This window comes from Lepisosteus oculatus, chromosome 19 (genome assembly GCF_040954835.1).
Source record: "Lepisosteus oculatus isolate fLepOcu1 chromosome 19, fLepOcu1.hap2, whole genome shotgun sequence".
NCBI classification, from domain to species: Eukaryota; Metazoa; Chordata; class Actinopteri; order Semionotiformes; family Lepisosteidae; genus Lepisosteus; species Lepisosteus oculatus.
Window position 1 is genome coordinate 7135514 of NC_090714.1, and position 20243 is coordinate 7155756.

At 42.5% G+C, this 20243-nt stretch overlaps 1 protein-coding gene across 1 annotated transcript in view; it reads right to left on the reverse strand.

Annotated features, from left to right (window-relative positions):
• Nucleotides 1–2013: 2013 nt before the first annotated feature.
• The window catches only part of LOC102689887 (uncharacterized protein C7orf50 homolog), a 129419-nt gene continuing 111189 nt past the window's right edge, over nt 2014–20243 (reverse strand). The window contains exons 4-6 of the mRNA XM_069180758.1: nt 18782–18987; nt 5004–5085; nt 2014–3486 (exon numbers count right to left, since the gene is read on the reverse strand). Of these exons, the coding sequence (XP_069036859.1) occupies nt 3313–3486; nt 5004–5085; nt 18782–18987 (462 nt within the window). The 3' untranslated portion in view covers nt 2014–3312. The remainder of the gene's footprint in view (nt 3487–5003; nt 5086–18781; nt 18988–20243) is intronic.

The following is a 20243-nucleotide window of genomic DNA, read 5'->3' on the forward strand; positions in this document are numbered from 1 at the left end:
AAATACGTATGTATTTAATACAGACTCATTTCAGATTAAAGGCCAAGTTCGCTACTTTAACATGTTTCCCACACAAGGTAAATTAAAACTGTTACAAAGCAAAAGCAGACAAGAAATAAAAACATCTTTAACGATTTGCTTGTTTAAAGTCTAAGCCCAGCCATGATTTTTTCTTTGAGCACAAAACATAGCAGGCTACAACACCATAAAGCAACATATGCTCATATTCCTAGGAAATGTTTTGAGTTTGTATATAACATTTTATTTATGTGAAACACAAGCTTGTACTCACCCAAGAAAGAAATAGATAAAACAATTAACAATGGTTTGAAAACTTGTACAGTATCTCTCTGTGTCTTGTGTACAGTACATACAAGACGGAATATGTAACATTCTTGTTTAATTGTATTCCTGCTGAGCAAGAAACTCCCCTTGTACCCAAATGTTTTGCCCTAACCTCAATCACCCGCATTCAGCCATTCCTGGGGCAAGTTTAGTATGTGGTTGTGGCAGAAAAAAAGCTCCATTTTTAAAGAGATCCAAGAATAAAATCTTATTTAGTGCCCAAAGGCTTGCGTGTGTGTATCTCGTTTCACAAAACCCGAGCCTTAAGCCTTTAAGGGAAAAATGTAAATAAAACAGTCGCAGGCTCGTGGACGCTGAGCGCACACATCTGCCTCTGCAGGTGCTGAAAAGCTTAGGACACGACACACACGGGTCCAGCCTTGTTATGTGTTAAGTCAGCCAACGGAACTGGCTATGAAGCAACAACACAGACACAATGCAAACAGGACATTTTAAAAATAAAGCTGCTTGAATGAGGCTAAAAAAGGCACAGCTCCTTCATAAACACTACACACCCCAATAAAACAACATGCAGAATCCTTGCCAACAACTTGAGCAAGTGACATTACAGGCAATGAGGATTCGTATCACTTCTTAACGAGACGTGTCAGTGGAAAGCTCAGAGCAGGACTGCAGGTAGACTGCAGGCAGGTGAAGGTGATGGGAGCCACTGTGAAGGACTCGAGAGCTGACAGGGACTTTTGTGCAGATGCAGCTCAGCTACAGTGCCCTCAGCTATTTTGCAATAGGTTTTTTATTAGATCAACCCATGTATTGGTGTATTGTTCTGCTAAACAGTTTTTTACTTCAAATAAAAAACATTTCCTTTGAGCAAATTAGCTCCTGAAATAAAATTCTAATAAACAGAACTGGCCAACTGTGCTACAATTTGCTGTGGTGGTTCTTACAAACAGTATACAGTATTACAGTTTTTCTTTGTGTCTAAAACAAGGAACTACTTGCTCATAGTTGATGTTAAAATACTACCACTAAAACACAACACACATGACACTGGGATTTGACAAATTGGTGTGAACATCTGAGGATAATTCTATCTAAATTATAGAAAGAACAGACAACTAACATCATTCAAACATTCTCTTAACCCTAAAACAACATCTGTTAAGAGTCTAAAAGGTACATGCTATCCTTAAGAGACTTTAAGGTACTACACGTTTGGTGTTAAAACGCAACTATAGTTCAGCATGTTCAAACAGAAGACTGAGTTAATATATGGAACCTCAGCCCCATTCAGCAGTTTCCATCAGCCAGTGCCTGATCCCTGTATCTACTGTACAATACACTAATGTGACCTGCTTTAATAGGAAGTGCAAAGCGTGTGTGTTTCACAAGCAATGAGCAACTGTGCTGATCTGCATTCATGACCTGGAGGACAAGTCTAACAGTGGAATGGGAGGCAGACGTCCAGGCTGTAAAAAGACAGAAACAAGCGGAAACTTGGACATAACCCACTCGAGGTGCAAGGTCATCTGTCTCTCCCTCTTTAAAGCTCTGCTCCTCTACAGTGCTACAAAACTGGGTGCCGCACTCACTGGACTGCAATAAGAAACCATTTGGATTTCTCAGGTTTAAATACACCATCATCATTGAGCCTTATGAGAAGCTCTCAAGATAATCATGAAAGAATTTGATGATCTGAAAAAGAACTTGGTGACAATCATTTTTTTTATTTTTTCCAAGAGATCTTACAGTTTATGTCTTCACAATATCAGGTTAAAAACTTTTATTCTATTCCTGTGTTTTCTCACAATATGGATATGTTGTTTTAGAATAATTCAAAACTCTTACAAAGGATTTGTCCCTGACCTGAGTCTCCAGCCTCTGAGTCTGACTCAAACTGTATTTGAATGTTGATCATTTGTTCCAAAACACAATTCACAGGGTGAAAATGCACACAAGAATGTATAATCTTCCTTGATAGCGCATATCTTATTAATATTGGAAGTATGGTGAAAATCTGCTCAGAACACCCTTAAAAGAAAAAGTACCCTACGGAAGGTGACTGTTTGTATCCAAAACACAAAACAGAAGAGACAATGAGAGGTTTCAAATTCCAGTTGTTTTTTTTCCCATTTTCTATATAATAAATGTATCGTTTTTCAAAGCTTGCTTTAAACTTTGTAACAGAACCCCCCTTTGAAACAAAAAGGACATGCAAAGACTCCTGTTTTCAAAATTCGCTGAACATTGTTCAGGCCTGCCAATCTTAATGAAAAACGAGAAGGCGTACTCCTTTACTTAGGGGATTGTTCTTACACGTGATTCTTAAAACATGAAGAAGCCTCTAGCTTAGGGAACAGATGTCGAGTTTGGTTGCATTTGCATCTTTTGACAATGGAGACCAGACAGAAAGCGCAGTCTCTTCTGTCATTTGGCAAGGCATTAAACACTTTTTAATTCAAACCAGGAAAGTAAAGTAAGGTTGAGGGAGCCTAATCTCTGGCTGTTGAAGTCATTACTAATGTTTCACATCTTTAATCCGGACGGAGGAGCCGGATGGGTCTGGATGGTGCCAAACTGGCTCATTTCGTGACTCTGTCAGGCAGCAGCCCCTGCAGGGCAGGAACATTTCTTCACAAACACATGGAGGCATATAAACCCCCCAGCCTACCACCATACTGTATCTGCTTTGAGCAGGAGAAAGAAATTGAACACAGCGATGTCTCATGCACAAATCGTCCTTATATGCAACGATATGCGTGTATGATGATTTCCCCATGTGCAGTCGAATCGAGATGCAAAAAATGAGCAAAAAGCACTTCTCATAAACAGTCCTCTGTTGTTACTCTGTAGTGGACTGATCTGCCCACGATTCTGTTTAAAACCGTCCGACTATGACTCTGACTTACCGTGAGAGTTGAAATTTAAAAACTCTGTAATAAAAATCCCCCCCCACCTCCCCATCCCCTTCCCCTTCCTCTGAGTCCGGAAGCCCGGGACTCCGGCTCAGGACAGCAGCTGGATGACCTCCCTGGCCCTCCGCGTCCGCTCCTTGTCCCCGCTCTCTGTCCCGTCCCGCTCGTTGACCAGCGCCTCGGCCCGCGTCACCGTGGTGTCCCGCGCACTGCCGCGCAGCCCCTCCAGGTACTGCAGGAGGATGGCGAAGCTCTCTTCCGGGACCTCCACACAGACATCACACAGGCACAGTCAGACACCCGGGATTCACGCCCCCACGCCCATCTACATCGCCAGAGCCCACAGGCGCCTGGACTATATACCCACCTCGCCCTCACCTGCCACTTCGCAATCTCAAGTCACCTTTGGTTTTGCTGAAGCTTTTTAAAGAACATGGAGGTTTCAAATGAGAAGCGAGCATCTGGTCAACCCTAATTTGACAGCTGTAACCTACTGATCCAAAGATCTCATCCAGCCATTACTTGAAGCCCCCCCACTTCAACAATTGACTTCAAGAATACAGCTGGGTAGCTTGCTTCAGACCCCCACAACTCTTTGTGTAAAGAAGGGTCTCTTGCATATCTTCTCAGTTTCCACCTGTGTTCCTTTTCTCACAAGAGCTTTTGAAGTAGTGCATTGGGTTGACTTTAAAACCTTTACTGTGTTTAACTACTTGTTCTAAATTCCCTTATTGTTTTCTCTGTAAATGACCAAAAGAGACTGAATTTCATCAAGGTATAATTAAGTACTAGTTTTTTTAATTTGCAATTGGTTGTGGGCCATACTTTTAATTGTATCTGAGTCAGTCTATACTGATAAGGTTTGTTTTTCAAAAGCAGAGCAGGCCTTTATCATAATTGTCTTATTGCCAGTATTATAAGGAGCAAAGAGCAGAGATGTGGTTTGAGGAACAGTTATAGCAAAGCTTCAGGCAGATAAACATACACAGGCACAGCTGTGGCTGATAGTCTGCACTATGTAATCAGCTGTACTGAATCATAGATTCTGTGTAGGTAATTTGGCACCATCTGTCATTTGTGAGGAACATAACCAATAATGCCAGAACAAGCGATAAAAGTACTCAAATTCCCTCAAGGGCTTAGACAAAGTCAACAAAGTGAACTACAGAATGAAGAGTGAAATACGAACCACAAGACACATGCGGAAACTACTTAAGTGCTTGATCATTTTTTTAAAAAGTCCAGAATTAAGACATTTCTAATGCATTATTCATTAGCACTTTGCAAATATCTAAACTCTGACGTTTTAAGTGCTTTGACAATCTGGACAGGATTCTCCCTGTCTCATCCCCATCTCTCTCTGGACAGCACTGATGTGACTGACTCTCTGAGCTTTGGAGCAGAAACTGAGCTCACATGCTTCCCAGGAACAGACACTCATGGATCAGGAATGGCTTCTGCACAACAGCTGGCAAAGCCAGGAATATTTTACAGCCTGTGATCTTTAAATCTCTTATCTCTACTAGCAGAAGACTATTCCGCAGACAGATCTGTTATTCAGAACACAGGCATCTGAAGATTAGAAAAAATGGGACACGTGCCATAAACCTGCTATGTCAATCTGCACTGCAAACCCTGCAACTGGATATGGTAAGCTGTCTTAGCCAAACAGTAACATCAGAAGGCTTTCCTTGGAGCAGATGTTTCCAAGAAGCACAATTTCTTTTTTATTTTCAGAATGCAAAGAATTTGATTTTGGCATAGAATCTCAGCTTTGCTTACCTTGTCGCTGTCGTACATGTGCTGCAGAAGCCAGGTCTGTCTCGTCTTCTGAAACCTCCACTGTGCGCGGTTCTGAGACCAGCTGCAATCAAACAGCACAGGAATCAACCACTGGGCAGCCCAGCATGCAGAACACAATCTGTCCAATGCAGCGTGCAGCTTTTTTTAAAACAAAGAATCTGATTTTTTAACCAATTGGCAAAAAAGTGAAGCCATTTCACACTGTATAACCGTTGCTTGTGAAAAAGGTAATGTAGAAAAATTTCCAATAAGTCTTAAATGTTGACTTGAAGATTCCTCCTTAATAAGGAGGAATAAGGGCTCCTATGTGGACATACAGTGGCCATACACTCATACGATAATCAGAGTTTCTTGGAAATTATTCTATCAGACCACTGATAAAAATAGCTGTAGAATTCAAAACCATGATCGACAAGAGGGAGATAAATCAATACTTTGGTGCTGAAAGGAGAGAGAAATCACAGTGCAATGGCAGGAGACACCTTAACCTACAAAACTAGATAAAATAGCGAAACTTTGGAGCAAAAGCCAAAGAAAAACTAACTTAATGCCGCCACACACAAGACAAAAACCCTCAGAAAGTTAAAGACCTTTAACAGTCACATCACTCCAAAGTCTTGTCTGGAAGATGAATCCCCTGCTGTTAAATTTGGGAAAACAGTCGAGATTAAACAGTGGCCAGTCTGTAATGTATTGGCTGCAAATGAAATCGCTCACTGGGACACGGACAAAAAGTCCTTTTCGCACCTGACAGGGAGCCAGCCTCGTCCTGGAAGCTATTTTATCTCCTGTCTGCAGGGGGGGCACTGCGCACTGCGACACCGCAAGGCTTCAGGAAATCTTCATTCTGTGAGGCACTTGCTTGGTTTCCAGGCCAGGGGAGAGGGGCTTACACAGCATTCTCCCTCTGGCCTCGGAGCTCTCTGTCCTGACAGCCCAGCTGATATTAAAAACTCCCCCTCCCTGAAGAATGCAGCTCGAGCCTTTCTGTCGCACTGCCAGGAGACTCCACTGCTGTTAGTACCCAGTGCCGTGCCACAGCTCAGTCAGCCCCCTGTCTCCGTCCTCACCCAGGGCTGCCAGAAGTGCTGAATCACTGCTTTCTTTTGTTCGCTGCTGTTTTCTTTGTTTTTGTGAAGCCTGCTGAGGCAACCCAGCACAGACCAACGGCTTTCTCTTGTGAAAGCAGCCGGGTTGGTTAAGACACCATTTGGGAATACTAGTGTACCGTTCCGGACACCACGTTACAAAACGGGCATCGGCGCTCTGGAATCAGTGCACAGAAGACCTGCGGGTTTAATCCCAGGTCTAAAGGAATGTCCTGCACCGACACCTTCCAATTAACTTGGAAGAACCGAATCAGTTTAATTTTGAAGAGAAAATCATTTAAAGGGACTGGGATTGGTACTCAAAGTCATCCCAATGATGAACTTCAAGAAGAACAGAACAGCTTGAATCATGTGACACAAGAGGAAACCATGGGGAAACTATGGGCAACAAAACGGGCTGTGAGAACCTAGTTCAAGCTGACACCCTGCTCTTTCTGAAAGCATATGCGCAGGACAAGCGTTGGCTAGAAATGAAACGAGCCAGATGAGCCAAACAGTCTCATCTCACTTGCAACCTTGTCAGCCGTCCTGCTCTGAAATGTTTTTTTCAAATACGTGAACTTTAAAGCTACCAAACGATGTCTTTTTTTATTGCTCAGATTATTTATCGGCTGAAATTGACCTCTTTGCCTTTCACACGCACTTTCCACTGAGAACACCCCCTAATCATTGTCTGAGCTACGAGTCCCCACAATGTCTCAGACTGGTCCAGGATCGGTTATAACCACCAGCCACACCAATCACCCAGCCACCCACCAATATGAGCGTAACCACGGAGGTGTCCTCTAAGCCCTAGGGGGCGCTCTTATGCTTCTTCTGTAAACTCCAAGGATGATTAAAACTTGGAGACTGCACAACCGAGTGCAGTCACCACCTACAGAATCCCAGTCATGGACAGCTCCAAATGGACTCGGGCTCAGCCCCCAGACAAGAGCCTGTATTGTTTGACTCAGACAGGCGTTTTTGAGGAGAGGAGTGAATCTGAACAAGACTTAATTCACAAAGTTAGGAGGCAGCCTCTTGAGTCAGTTTGTGCTTAAAGTAAAATTTATTAAAACCCCAATCACCCCATCTCTATGGAAACAGGCATCACAGGCAGGCAATACTGATAGAAATAATGCCAGCAATACCACAATGAGATCTGGCTCTTTAAAAAGAGGCACTGTATGTGCTGAACTTTATAAAAGCTGTCCTTAAGCAATGCAATCAGCTCAGCAGTTTTCTTATCCATCTGTGCATGACTTAAGCGAATGTTTTTTTGGTGGTGTGTTACAAATAATAATATCAGGAGAAGATAATGCTACTGGTCCAAGGACAAAACAATGTAGAGACCTCTCCTTTCATCACAAAATCAGAACCATCAGCAATAACAGGCAGAACACAAGAACTTCAAATGCTGCGACGCAGTACAGTAGTTAGAGTGGCTATTTCTAACACAGTTGTTGCTACGGAAAGAAGACAGAAAGATCACATGAACTTTATTAGATTTTCAAAGCTGCTCGAAGAATTAAGTAAACCATGCCAATCACTTCTTTTCATGCTCATATAGGCCACGTGCTTCCTCTTAACACTGGTCATAATATTTAAAAGACCCCCTAGACATGATCCCTCAGGTCCTACTGACTACAGTCAGCTGTCTGCTTTGTTTTTGGGACTACCTACAGTACGTTTTCACAATGGAAGAACCATGTTTCAAGTAAAGAGTTTAAAATGATGTAAAAACACACCAAAGGCAGATTATCATCCAGTGAGAGGAGGCTGATTTTTACTCTTTAAATGTAAAACGCTGGTGCAAAATTGGACCTCTCCCTGTTTTTACAGCTAGACCTCCCCTCTGGTTCGCCTGGTTCCCTGTTCAGAAACCTCTGGCAGAGAAAAGCAACCCAATCCTACAGCAGCCACAGGGAAGACTTTAGACCTGCAATAGAAAGCCCTTTAGGAACTGTTTCTTCAACAACGCAATAAAAAACAAATCTATTCAGCAGATGCTTTCCAAAGTCCAAAGTGACTTGTAGAGTCTAGAAGGCAGTAACAGGTCCCTAGTTTGATGCTCCAGAAAAGAAGTAAAAGGAGGGTCAAATATTCTGAAAAGTGAAAACCTCCTGAAAGGCTTACATCACCCACTTTCTTTAACAGATTCATGTAGTTGTTTTTAAGGGCTGAAACAACAGATTACTGTGGCCTTGCAAGATTATGTAGAACAGAGCTACTTGTGTATTGTACACAAGTTAATAAACTGTGATGTCTATAATTGTAAACAGGTTATTGCAGTGTAGTTAAACAAGAAAAAGACATGCATTTAAGTATTTAACAAAGTTTTAAATATTGTCAAATATAATCAGAAGACTAATATTTTGAGTGTCTGCCCATTTATTTTCTGGCAGTCAGCTCTGGCTTTAATATTATCGAAATATCATTTATGTTTAATCCTGAAATATTCTCGAAGAATATTACAAGGGAATTCATTTTATTTCAGGGGAAATGCTCAGTTTTAATTCTAAAGTGTACTCGCATAAGGATAACTAATAAGGATAGGTTTTTATTTCTAACTACAAAGATGAGGAATGCAGCTGTTATGTGACTATTATTAAACACATGGTTTTACTGATCTGTAATATTTCCAGTTAACTGTAAGCTTCCCGCAAAAGTCGGTGTTCCCGAGCTTTTTGAACAGTACAAAGCATTCGTTTCGGACAGCGAGGAGCCTGCCTCTAGGACTCTGTTCTCCTCGCCTCGCACCCTTGCTCGCGGCTCACCGGGCTGCAGCCCGGGCAGACTGTAAGGAACGGTTTTAGCGAGAAGCCGTATTCTGTTATTAATCTGTCCGGAAAGTGACCCCAAAGGCTTTTTCTATGTCCCGCTATAGTCAAATCCAAGGAACTCTGCTGGTCTCCATGGGAACAATCTCCCAGGTCAATAAAGGGTCAGGAAACAGAACTTGCTAGTCTTACCGGGAGCTGCATGACAATTCTGTAGCAGCAACAGGGTCGTCTGACAGAATCTGAGAACTATGTTACCGTGAGCAACCTGACAATCTCTTGACTTGCTCACATGATACTGCCCCACTATCTTTTAGTTTCCTCTGACTATTGAGAAGGGAGAGAATAACAGGTTTTTTATGTCTTTTTCAGGTACTTACCAAGACTAGATTTGATTTAAAACCAGACTTATTACTAGAATTGAGTCTTTAATTATGACATTACTGCATTATGGATGCTAATTGAGATATGTTACAAAGAACAGCGAATGAATATATACATAGACGGATACGTATACATCTATACTTATAGACAGATGGATAGATACAATTTTACAGGCTTTGAAAAACTTTGAACACACAGGGGCCTGGGAAGAAGGAAATATAATTATGCCCTAATGTGATATACCAGATTCCACAACCCCCCCAAGCTCATCGGCTTCTCTATCAAGAACAGGTCACTGAGCTGCCTTCACACTCAACGCTTGTGAGTGTGCTCTTTCTGAGGAGTATAAGATAAACAGGACTGTACTGTTCTCCCACTGGCCCTCTGCAAGGGAAATTTCTAAAGCTTTGAACAATATTACAGAAAGGTGTTAATAATAATAATAAGAAGAAGAATTGCTTACACTTACTACTTTTCTGGACAGTCAAAGTGCTTTACAGGTAATGGGGACTCTCCTCACCCACCACCAGTGTGCAGCCCCACCTGGATGATGTGACGACAGCCATAGGGTGCCAGGACACTCCCCACACACCAGCTGTCAGTGGGGAGGAGAACAGAGTGATGAAGCCAGTTCAGAGATGGGGATTATTAGGAGGCCATGATTGGTAAGGGCCAATAGGAAATTTGGCCAGGATGCCGGGGTTACACCCCTACTCTTTTTGAGAAACGCCCTGGGATTTTTAATCAGGACCTCAGTTTTACGTCTCATCTGAAGGACGGCGCCTGTTTTACAGTATAGTGTCCCTGTCACTATACTGGGACATGCCGCAGGGTGAGTGCCCCCTGTTGGCCCCACTAACACCTCTTCCAGCAGCAACCTTAGTTTTTCCCATCCAGGTACTAACCAGGCTCACACTTGCTGATCTTCAGTGAGTTATAGGTTGATATGGCTGCTGGCCATATCTGCTTTCAGATTGATTAGTTACACAGATGCACCTTTAATAAACCCTACTAATAAATGACCCGTCTCACTGCACACTGGCGAAACTGAGACTGGTTTATGGTGTTATGTCTAATAAATTTTTCTCCATGACAGCCGTCACATGGCTCACAATACATAAATACTTCTCTCACACTATCCTGAAAAGACATATTACATGGGCAATTTGCATTTACACAACTTGTGAGTTAGAAGAAAATTAATATTAGAGCCACATTTGTTTTCATACTTGACCATCAGAAACTGGGGTCAAACAGGTCTGATGTAAGACTCTCAGAATCCATCATCCATCAAAAATATATATTCATTACTGTTTGCAATTTTCCCTAAAAACCCCATCATATAAAAACTAGAAGGATCCCTGCCGATATGCAAAGCAACATGGATTTAAATGACGGTAACTTACTGCTTTAATCAGTTAAGCAACAACTAGAAAGATCTACAGCCCTTGAACATGAATGTATTCAGGCTGACATGGCAACTGAATAATGCTTAAAGAAAGAAAAAGTACTGAGAAAAAAGAGAGACATAAGTACAGATACAATATTGGAATTATGTCTGTGTTCCTAGCCAGGAAACGTTTATGATATGAAGACCACAGAACATTAGTATTAACTCATCATGGATAAACTACAACACAATATATATTCCCATTCAGGAAATTACTTTATTTCCTCAAGAGTTCAAGTGAAAATCCTACAGTGTTTTAAGAATCAAACAAAATGATTTACATCAATAGATAACGTAATAGTGATGACAACTCCCAAAAGTGGTTGTCATGATCAGAGAATCTGGGCTGGTAAACAAATCTAAGAATTTAGGGTGGGCTTGTCATTGTTTCATGAAGAAAAACAACAGGTTGCCAAATTCTACTCTCTTCCCATTTGCCATTCCTGCTTCATGGTTATTCTATTTTTGAGAAATGTGGGAATGCTTTCTGAAATTCTTCCCACTGGAAAGTTACGGACAGTGTATGAGCTACGGAATTCCTCAAAGACCAGCAGTCTGACTCCGGACACGTGGAGAAAGTTTCTCACAGAACACAAAGTGGATGAAATTGTTTTCTCCTCGGTTCTCGGAAGAAACCTCAGCCCATATTCTGATGTCAGAGAGACAGGCGTTTCCCCCCCTGCGACAGGGACCCAGATCAGCCGGACAGGTCCTCTCTCACCAGGACAGGGGCTCCAGAGACTTCAGGGAGAGCATACGCAGATCTCTCACGACAAGGCACAGCAGCTGTAAACGTGTTATGTTAACTCTCCTGAACTTCATTTAAAGTTTCTGAGCTAGATTTCAACACGAAACACATGTCCTTAACTTAACAGGCCCCGTGCCTCATTTATAAACATCAGCATCAAGATTAAAAAAAGCCAGCCAACTGTCCAGTCTGGATGTACAATACTCCTTCGCCGGCGAAAACAGACACTGCAGCCTGTGATCAGCTTCTTCCCATCTCTCTGAGCCTGGTTATGAAGTAAAAACGCGAGCAGTGAGAATTAGGGAAAAAACAGTATTGGGAATACCATGCTGTTCTAGAGAAAACAGAGGGAAGCTGCTCTACTCCAACTCGCATGGTAAGAATAGTTATAAGTGGTGGCAATTCAGTCTCCTGGCCAACTGCTAATATCTTACTATAATATGACTTACAGTTCAAGAATGGTTATAATAATAATAATAATAATAATAATAATAATAATAATTGCTTACACTTATATAGCGCTTTTCTGGACACTCCACTCAAAGCTCTTACAGGTAATGGGGACTCCCCTCCACCACCACCAGTGTGCAGCCCCACCTGGATGATGTGACGGCAGCCATAGTGCGCCAGAACGCTCCTCACACATCAGCTATCAGTGGGGAGGAGAACAAAGTAATGAAGCCAATTCATAGATGGCGATTATTAGGAGGCCATGATTGGTAAGAGCCAATGGGAAATTTGGCCAGGACGCCGGGGTTACACCCCTACTCTTTTCCGGAAACGCCCTGGGATTTTTAATGACCACAGAGAGTCAGGACCTCGGTTTTACGTCTCATCCGAAGGACAGCGCCTGTTTACAGTATAGTGTCCCCATCACTATACTGGGGCATTAGGACCCACATGGACCACAGGATGAGCACCACCTGCTGGCCCCACTAACACCTCTTCCAGCAGCAACCTTAGTTTTTCCCAGGAGGTCTCCTATCCAGGTACTGACCAGGATCACACCTGCTTAGCTTCAGTGGGTTGTGAACCAAATGCATGTGTAATTACTTCTTACTCAAGTCTTACTTGAGCTTTAGCAAACATGAGCCCCACGTGGCGTGGTTTAAGCCTTTCCCTGCTACCCCTGCACAGCGTGGTTGGTTTGGGAGAATTTGTGTGCTGGCTGGCGGCTCAGCTCCAAACTGCAGCTCCATCACTCTTCCAACTTGCTGGTTGCCACCTAACCTGCTGCCTTCGTGATTTAATCCTAAAGGGAAGACAACTATACCAAATAAACTACAGTATACCGAATACATTTTAGTAACCCTGCTTTTTCAGCCAGCGAGTAAAAGCTTTTTTTTTTGAGTGCAGCTCAAGTGTCACAGTCCAGAAATCAGGGTGTCTGGTCTGAGCTGTCATTAGCTAACTGATCAGGCTTGCCCAAGAGGCTGGAGTCCAGCAGTAGGTTCCCTGGTGTTCACTTACAGAAGTCCTTCACAGATGTCAACTACTCCTTCGACCCAAGCAAACTCTCCTGAAAACCCCACAGGCTTTTCTCCACGAATGAAGGTATCTTAGCGTAAAGATCAACCCATTCTGATAGGCAGGTAGCATTTTGTCTTTGGTCCTCATAAATCCTCCAATCCATCATGGTGTGCCACAGGGTTCAGTCTTGGGGCCCATTACTTCTTCTCGGTTAGATTGCTCTCAAACACGGCCTTCAGTTTCTCTGTTATGAGATTTCTTTACAATGTCTTTTTCCCTCCAATTTCCCACTTCTGTCACTTATCACTTGTGTGTCTGACATCAAGTTCTAGTGAATTTTAAATTCCTCAAAGTTAAATAGTGAAAAAACAGAACTTTTACTGGTGGATCGCAAATGTCAGCTGAAAAAGCTCTTCTCATTAAACGGCAATATGCCCAACACTCTGCAGCTAGACTTCTAACTCACCACGGACTTTGGCAGCACATCACTACTACACTCATTTCTTCACACTGAATACCTATAAAGTCACATATAAGATTTTTTACTGACTTTTAAGGCTCTAAATAATCTGACTCCATCATTCATCTCTGAATTCCTCCATGTTTACACTCCCTCCTGTAGGCTCCATTCAGTTGCTCACTATACCCGAGACTAAATCTACCTTTTCTGCTGCTGTTATAGAATTATCGCCCTTCCTTAGACACTTTGCGAGACTATTATTATTATTATTTACTACTACTACTACTACTAATATCGGGGAGGTTACAAGACCTCCTGTGTTTTTGACCAACTTGAATGACATTCTGTTTTTTAATCATAAATAAGCTGCAATGTAACTAGCAGCACTACAGTCGTAGGCCTTAACCTTTTTTGTCTTGAACAGAGAAGACCATGAGGAGATCTGATTCAAGGCCTCAAATCCACTGACAAAGTCAACATGATGACCTTTTTCAGAATCAACAATGAAACATGAACCAATGGATACAAGTGGAATCTGCATGGAAATGCACTAAACACTGAGCACAGGAAAGGATTTTCTACACAAAGAGTTTTTGGGCCCTGAATCAAGCTGAATCGCCACTTTGTTGGATGATATTATGGCTTCTTTCAATAAAGAGCAGGATGAACATCTCCAATCAATTATCTACTTTAATCACTTAGATGAGCTGAATGGCTCATTCGAATGTCTCTCACGTCCTTAAATTCTTATAAAGAATAAATGGGATGATTACACCAAGTGCATGTATCCTAAGAAGGCATAGACATTCTGACCCCTGACCCCTGCACCACGACCCCCTTACTACCTCCAATTTGGGGGCTCTAAGGGACATAATAAGCCTGGATTTAATAAGCCTTTAGATTAAAATAAAAGATTTGAGGATAAACAAAGAAAAAAGTGTGTGTCTAGTACAGGGAAGTGTGGCAGTCTTCATTTTGGTGCATATTTCATTTCCTGCAACACTAACTGGCTTACTTGAGTTTGTGGTTAGAGTAGGACATAAAGTGTTTACGATCGCCAGAGTTCAGTTTCAGAAAGCGAAGCAGAAAATCGTTTATTAACAAATCCTCCCTCCAACAGACAGGCAGGAACCGTCCAACCCCAATACAGTGTGTGTGCCATGTGGCCCAGATAAAATCTACGCAGAAGGATCCTTGCCAGGGGCTAGCAGATTTTTTTAATTCCCACGAAAGTGAAATTGTGGAATTAATTACTGGGAACTACTGGAATAAGGAAAACAAGAATTCAATAACGACTGTTTGTATCAGATAAAAAAAGCAGGCCACAGTAAGTTAAATAAACCTTGCTCTGTTATAAAGCACAGATCATTCAATCACAGCTGTGAAAGGCATGTTCCTGTGAAAAGTTAGAGAAGGTTTTCTTAACAATATGGATTTGTAGTTAAAAAGGAGTAAAACAATGCAGCTAGAAACACTACAAGACACATGCTTAAAACTCCTGCAGGCCAGACCATATATCTTCTTCAGCACTGAGAAGGCACTGCAGAAGACTACAGCTTGGCTATTTTCCATTCCTCTGCACAGGACCGGTAACAGGAATTCAGGCTGAATTCCCAAATTTACTAAAATATAAAGGCAAAATTACAGATCTAATACCGCGAAGTAAAATGAGGAATAAAAAAAAACATACACCAAAATCTTCCCTAAAAGCCCAGTCTTTTAAACGATCTTTCAGTGACATTACCTTATGGTTCTAATCAGAATCTCAAATGTTTGTTTGCTGAACGCTCACTAAAAATTGAGCGCAGCAGAGTGCACAAATCGTTCCAGATGTGCGTTAATTGGCAACATCAGGGCTGACTGGGCCTGTGTGCGCTGGGTCATCCCGACACTGCACAGCTGCTGTCCTTTTCCAGACCCAGCCTGATGCGAACAGGGTGCTTAAGGGACACAGGAATGCACCCCTGATGCTCACCCTACTGCTCTTCATGAATATACTCCCATCATCTCCAGCCAGTGTCAGGATTAGCTGGACAACATTTCATCACACCACAAGAACCGGGGCTCACTATGTTCCCAATAGACTTGTAGGGAAGCAGTGCAACAAGTATATACTTAAAGGGGCACCTGCAGTCCCAATTTCTCTGTTATTAAATCTCTGTAACAAAATAAACTCATTGATGTTCATAGAAACATTTTACGAATTTCGAAATGAAGCACAAAATCGTGAACTTTGTGCAGGTACTGTAAGTCACCATGTTGTCGCAAGCCCACATTCGAGTTGCCACGAATCAAAACCGGCTCAAAATTGAAAGTAATATCTTTAAGGGATTAAAAGTGATGTATTCACAAGACTAGAAGTTTTGTTGCCTCGTTCTGAATCGCAGAACATGGCGCTGTGCACACCTGGAAACTGTGTCTATTTTGTGATGTAAATTGGAGGTTTTACACGTGACTGTGTACATTTTACTTTAATTGTGGTTTGAAATGCACAGTGCTGATTTTTTCTAACCCTTAAATATAAAAATAGCCCTGCAGTTCCCCTTTAATATTTTAAAGCTTTGCTAAGCAGAAATCATTTCTTATTTACACATTGCCCACTGCAAGTGGAAATGTGGTTCTTTTTTTACACCTGCAGCGGACCACAGTGATGAGTCTGGAATGGAACCTTTGGGTCTATCTGTGACCTCAGGAACTCTTTGACCTGTAGTCATCAGACTCTCAGTCCTTGAACTTCCTCGTGATCATGTATGTAGCCTCTGTCGAGATTCACGTTCCAAACTGGGAGGTGGGAGGAGGTAACAAAAAAAGACATCAAAACTTTTCACAATGCACCACTGTAGTTCAATAAAGGCACAACTCGACTGACCATTCATGTATCCAACTCCCCCAAGCTGGTCAGCAGATCTGAACATATCCTTGAACCTTTTGTCATTCACACGTGCCATGAACAACACCTCCTTTATTTCATTTACTGTTCCTTTCATAGCTAGACAACTCTAGGCATTGAACAGCAGTAAAATAAGCAGACATCAGTGACTACAAGAAGTCAGTAACTTATTAAAATGCAAGTTATTAAAATTTAACTACACAGAAGAAACAACTTTAATAGTAATAGTCATGCATTTTTAAATGAGAATAAAAGTCCCCGAGTCTCCAAAGAGCTTGGGTAGTGATTTCCAGAGTATGGGTGCATATACATAACATGCCTTGTTAAGCTGAGAGTGCTGCCTCAAACTGGAAACTGGCTTTGACAAAAGCACACAGACAGTCTGACAGAAAACAGGGTCCAATGAAATCTGCAATAGGGGTGCTGTGCAAGTGAGTGATAACATCAGAGAAATGTTATCAAATCGAAAACTCACTGGCGACCAGTGGACCAGTGGAGTTCTGTCACAAAGGCGCCCTTGACATTCCCTGCTCAGAACACAAGCAGCAGGTGTCTCAACACATCGCTCCCTTCCCTCAGCACCAGAATCAAGCCTTACAGACCTTACAGTGCTGGCGTGATGAAAGCAATAATACCACAGCGTCAGAACTCAGAAAGGTGTAAAACTGCAACACAAAGCTGAACAAAGGCTCTTTTTAACACTGTGAACATTAACCTTTTTGGTGGACCCATTTCATTTTAAGTCTTTATGTAACCAGATAAGAAAATTAAGAGCAAGTGTTCACAAGAATGAGCTGGCTAGAGAACTGTTTGTACAGCAGGGCTTTTACTGGAGCAGTGTGAGCAAAAAGCCTCACTCTAGGGTACAACAGCACAGTCCCACCCAGGATTTGAACTCACAAACCTTTGGTTTGGAAGTATTGAGCCCTAACCCCTACTCCACACTGCTGTCCCTGGCAGATCCATAAAGAGACTAATAACCAAGGTTATAGACCCACATCAGCAGGTCTCTCAGACCTGTCAATAACATTAGTGCTGACTGGGGTCACTGAAGTCAGAAGATGCTAGGTTGCATCCCCTGTAGATTGAATTACAGAAAGTTTTGATGCATCCAACTAATTGACTCAGTACAAGGTCCTGATCAGATTTAGCACAGACAGAAATGTGAGTCTTATCAGGAGGCATCTCTAGATATAGGAGCTGGCTCAAACCTCACAAAATAAATCCAATTTATTTCTTTGTTTTACTCCCAAAGACAGAAGCAGGTCATTTGTTTGAAGATTTTAATAGAGTTGCGATTATGAGGGCTTGTTTACAGATGTCCCTTTCCACAAGCCCTCCTGTGAGGTTCAGGTTTTTATGGGTGCTCAAAGAAAGACAGAAGTGTGATCTGAAGACAGCAACTTTCCATCGCTGCTTCTGAGAATTAATCGCTTTATTTTTCTGAAACAGCGTTGAGTGAAAGCAAAGCCAGCACCGCAAACATCCCAACTAAACATTAACCGTTCTTGGAAGCCTGGGCATGTTTCCTTGGGCCAGCCGAGTTTAAATTTCATTTCTCTGCACATTCTTGGCAAGAGAATTACAACTGACTGCAGGCTCTAGCCAAATACATAAAAACTAGACCCGGCTATATACTTTTCGGGCTCCAGGGGGAAGATGCTTTATGACTTGCTTGCTCCAAGTTAATTGTGTTAGAGATCTATGTCACACTTCAGCAGAATGAAAAACATCTTCTCCTGAACTTCAATGCAGTTCTGGTTTTTAAGGATGTCTGGATCGAGACCAGGCAATGTTTTGCTCTCTTTCGATAGGCATTATGGATCGGTGTGGCTACTTTCAACAAACGTTAAATGATGGTGACGTGCATGACTGCCAATTGGGAAGTACTGTTAAGCTAACAGTGCTCAACTTGTAACGAAAGAAAGTGTAAACATTTTCACCTGTAACAACAGAGGAAATAGTGCAAAGTGAGATACTTCTCGGAGTAACAAGCGTTGTCCCAAAAGTGTGGGGTAATAAAAAAATCAGACAACGGTTTTCCAATCTCGAAAACCTCCCGGTCTGGATTCTCTTACGACAGTGTATACAGCTTTTCTCTATTCAGCAGAAATGGACTGGTTCGCTTTCAAAATGTGTTTTGAATTATTGTTGCGCTTAAATGAAAGACATCGCAAACTCATCAAGCCGCCATTTTTCGGTTTGAATCGAGACGGAGAATATTCAAAGCTTTGTTGCTTCCTTGAAGACTTTGGCTCCAGTATTGTTAATTCCAGCTATTCTCTTTCTCTTTAAATGATGTATAAATATTTTTTTTTGCCTTCTTGTCAAAGGAAATATTTTGCTGTTTTCCCATTTTTGCACCTCAAGTCATTTAAGAAAATGAAGAGCAAACTGCACTGTAGAGAAGAATGTTCAGGCCCAGGTGATTGTGAACCTGCAGGATAAGTGCACTCTCGCCCTCTCCTGGGCTGCAGGGCATCTTACCAGGTGAGGTAGTCCAGAGCCAGCTCGGCAGCAGTCGCTTTAGAGGGCTCGGGCTTCTCCAGCGTCACCCCGGCTGCCTTCAGTCTCCTCTTCTCCTCCTTCTTCATCTCTTTCTTCACTTTTCTTTCCAGCTGCCTCCTCTCCTCTGGGCTTAAGTCTCCCCCCTCCTCCTCCTCCTCGTCCTCTCCTCCATCCTGTTCAGCCTCCTGTATTTAAACAGAAATCCACATCATAGGAAGGGATCACTCTACAAGAGATTAGGACTGAGTTTAGTCTTGGGGAAAAAAAAAGCAAGACAATGACACAAAATGGGTCCCTCCTTTTCATATGGTCAACACATCTCGGGCCTGGCAGGCTCAAACCACCTCAAAAGAGCATCTAGAGTATTTCATTCACCCTTTAACATTGTGCCGCACTCAGTCTGTCAAAGTCCTTGTTCTCTCTAGGCTGGATCATTGCAACATCTCCTAACTGGCTTGAGTGCATCGCCATTGACACCCCACCCTCCCCATCTCGCCCAGAAGCTTGATTACTGCTCTCTGTCTTGCTGCTCACACAGGTGGCCCCTGGCTCCACTCCCTGCTCTCAGCCCACTGAGGAGCCTCATCCTTCTCCACCACTGCCTCTACCAGGGTGTCCCTCGCCCTGCTGCTCTCCTCCCAGCCTGGCACCCTCTCCGACACCTGCTGCTGGCCACCTGGCTGTCCCTCCTCCCCCTGCCTGCCCCCTTGGACTGTACCCATCGATTCTACAGCATATCCATGTACACCTCTCTTCACTGCGTTCATTTTGTACAGTGCAGGAATTCTTTCGATAAAGGCGCCTTCTAAGGAAATGAATTACAACCGAGGTCAGCTCACTGCTGCTTGGTGAAGCTTGCTTGTCCAGTTGAAGTCTGTTTGTTTTAACTAGGGATCAGCCCCACTCCCTGGGATCAGTGTTAATCCGCCGAAGGGGGTGTGGCGGCTGGCCTCTGGCACAGTGAAAGGAAGTGATGTCACTCCTAACACCTCCACTGGTAAGCAAATACAGCTGAATACCAGCAACAGGCGAATCACACAGCAGACAAAAGTGTTGTTATGCTTCCCATTCCTCACAGATTCAAACAAACAGGAAGCCAGGAAGTGCCAGGACACCTGAAGCTAACCTGTAGTTTTGTTTACAAACCTGAACACTTCACTAAGCAAAGATTTGCTTAAGACCAGGGCTGTGTTAACACTAGGAGATGAAAGAGATGTTTCATTGTCTCAGACAACGTCCTGCTTTTTTAGTGCAGTTTTACGTAAAAGAATGAGAGAAAATGCTCAGACTGGGGAGACAATTACTTGACTACATCAGGTGTCTCTCTTAGGACATTCCAAAGATTTAAGAGGCTTATGTTTTTCTTAAAACCTTATTATACCAACAATCTATAATCTGTTGTAGTTAAAGCAGTCAAGTTTGCAGATAATACCAAAATAGC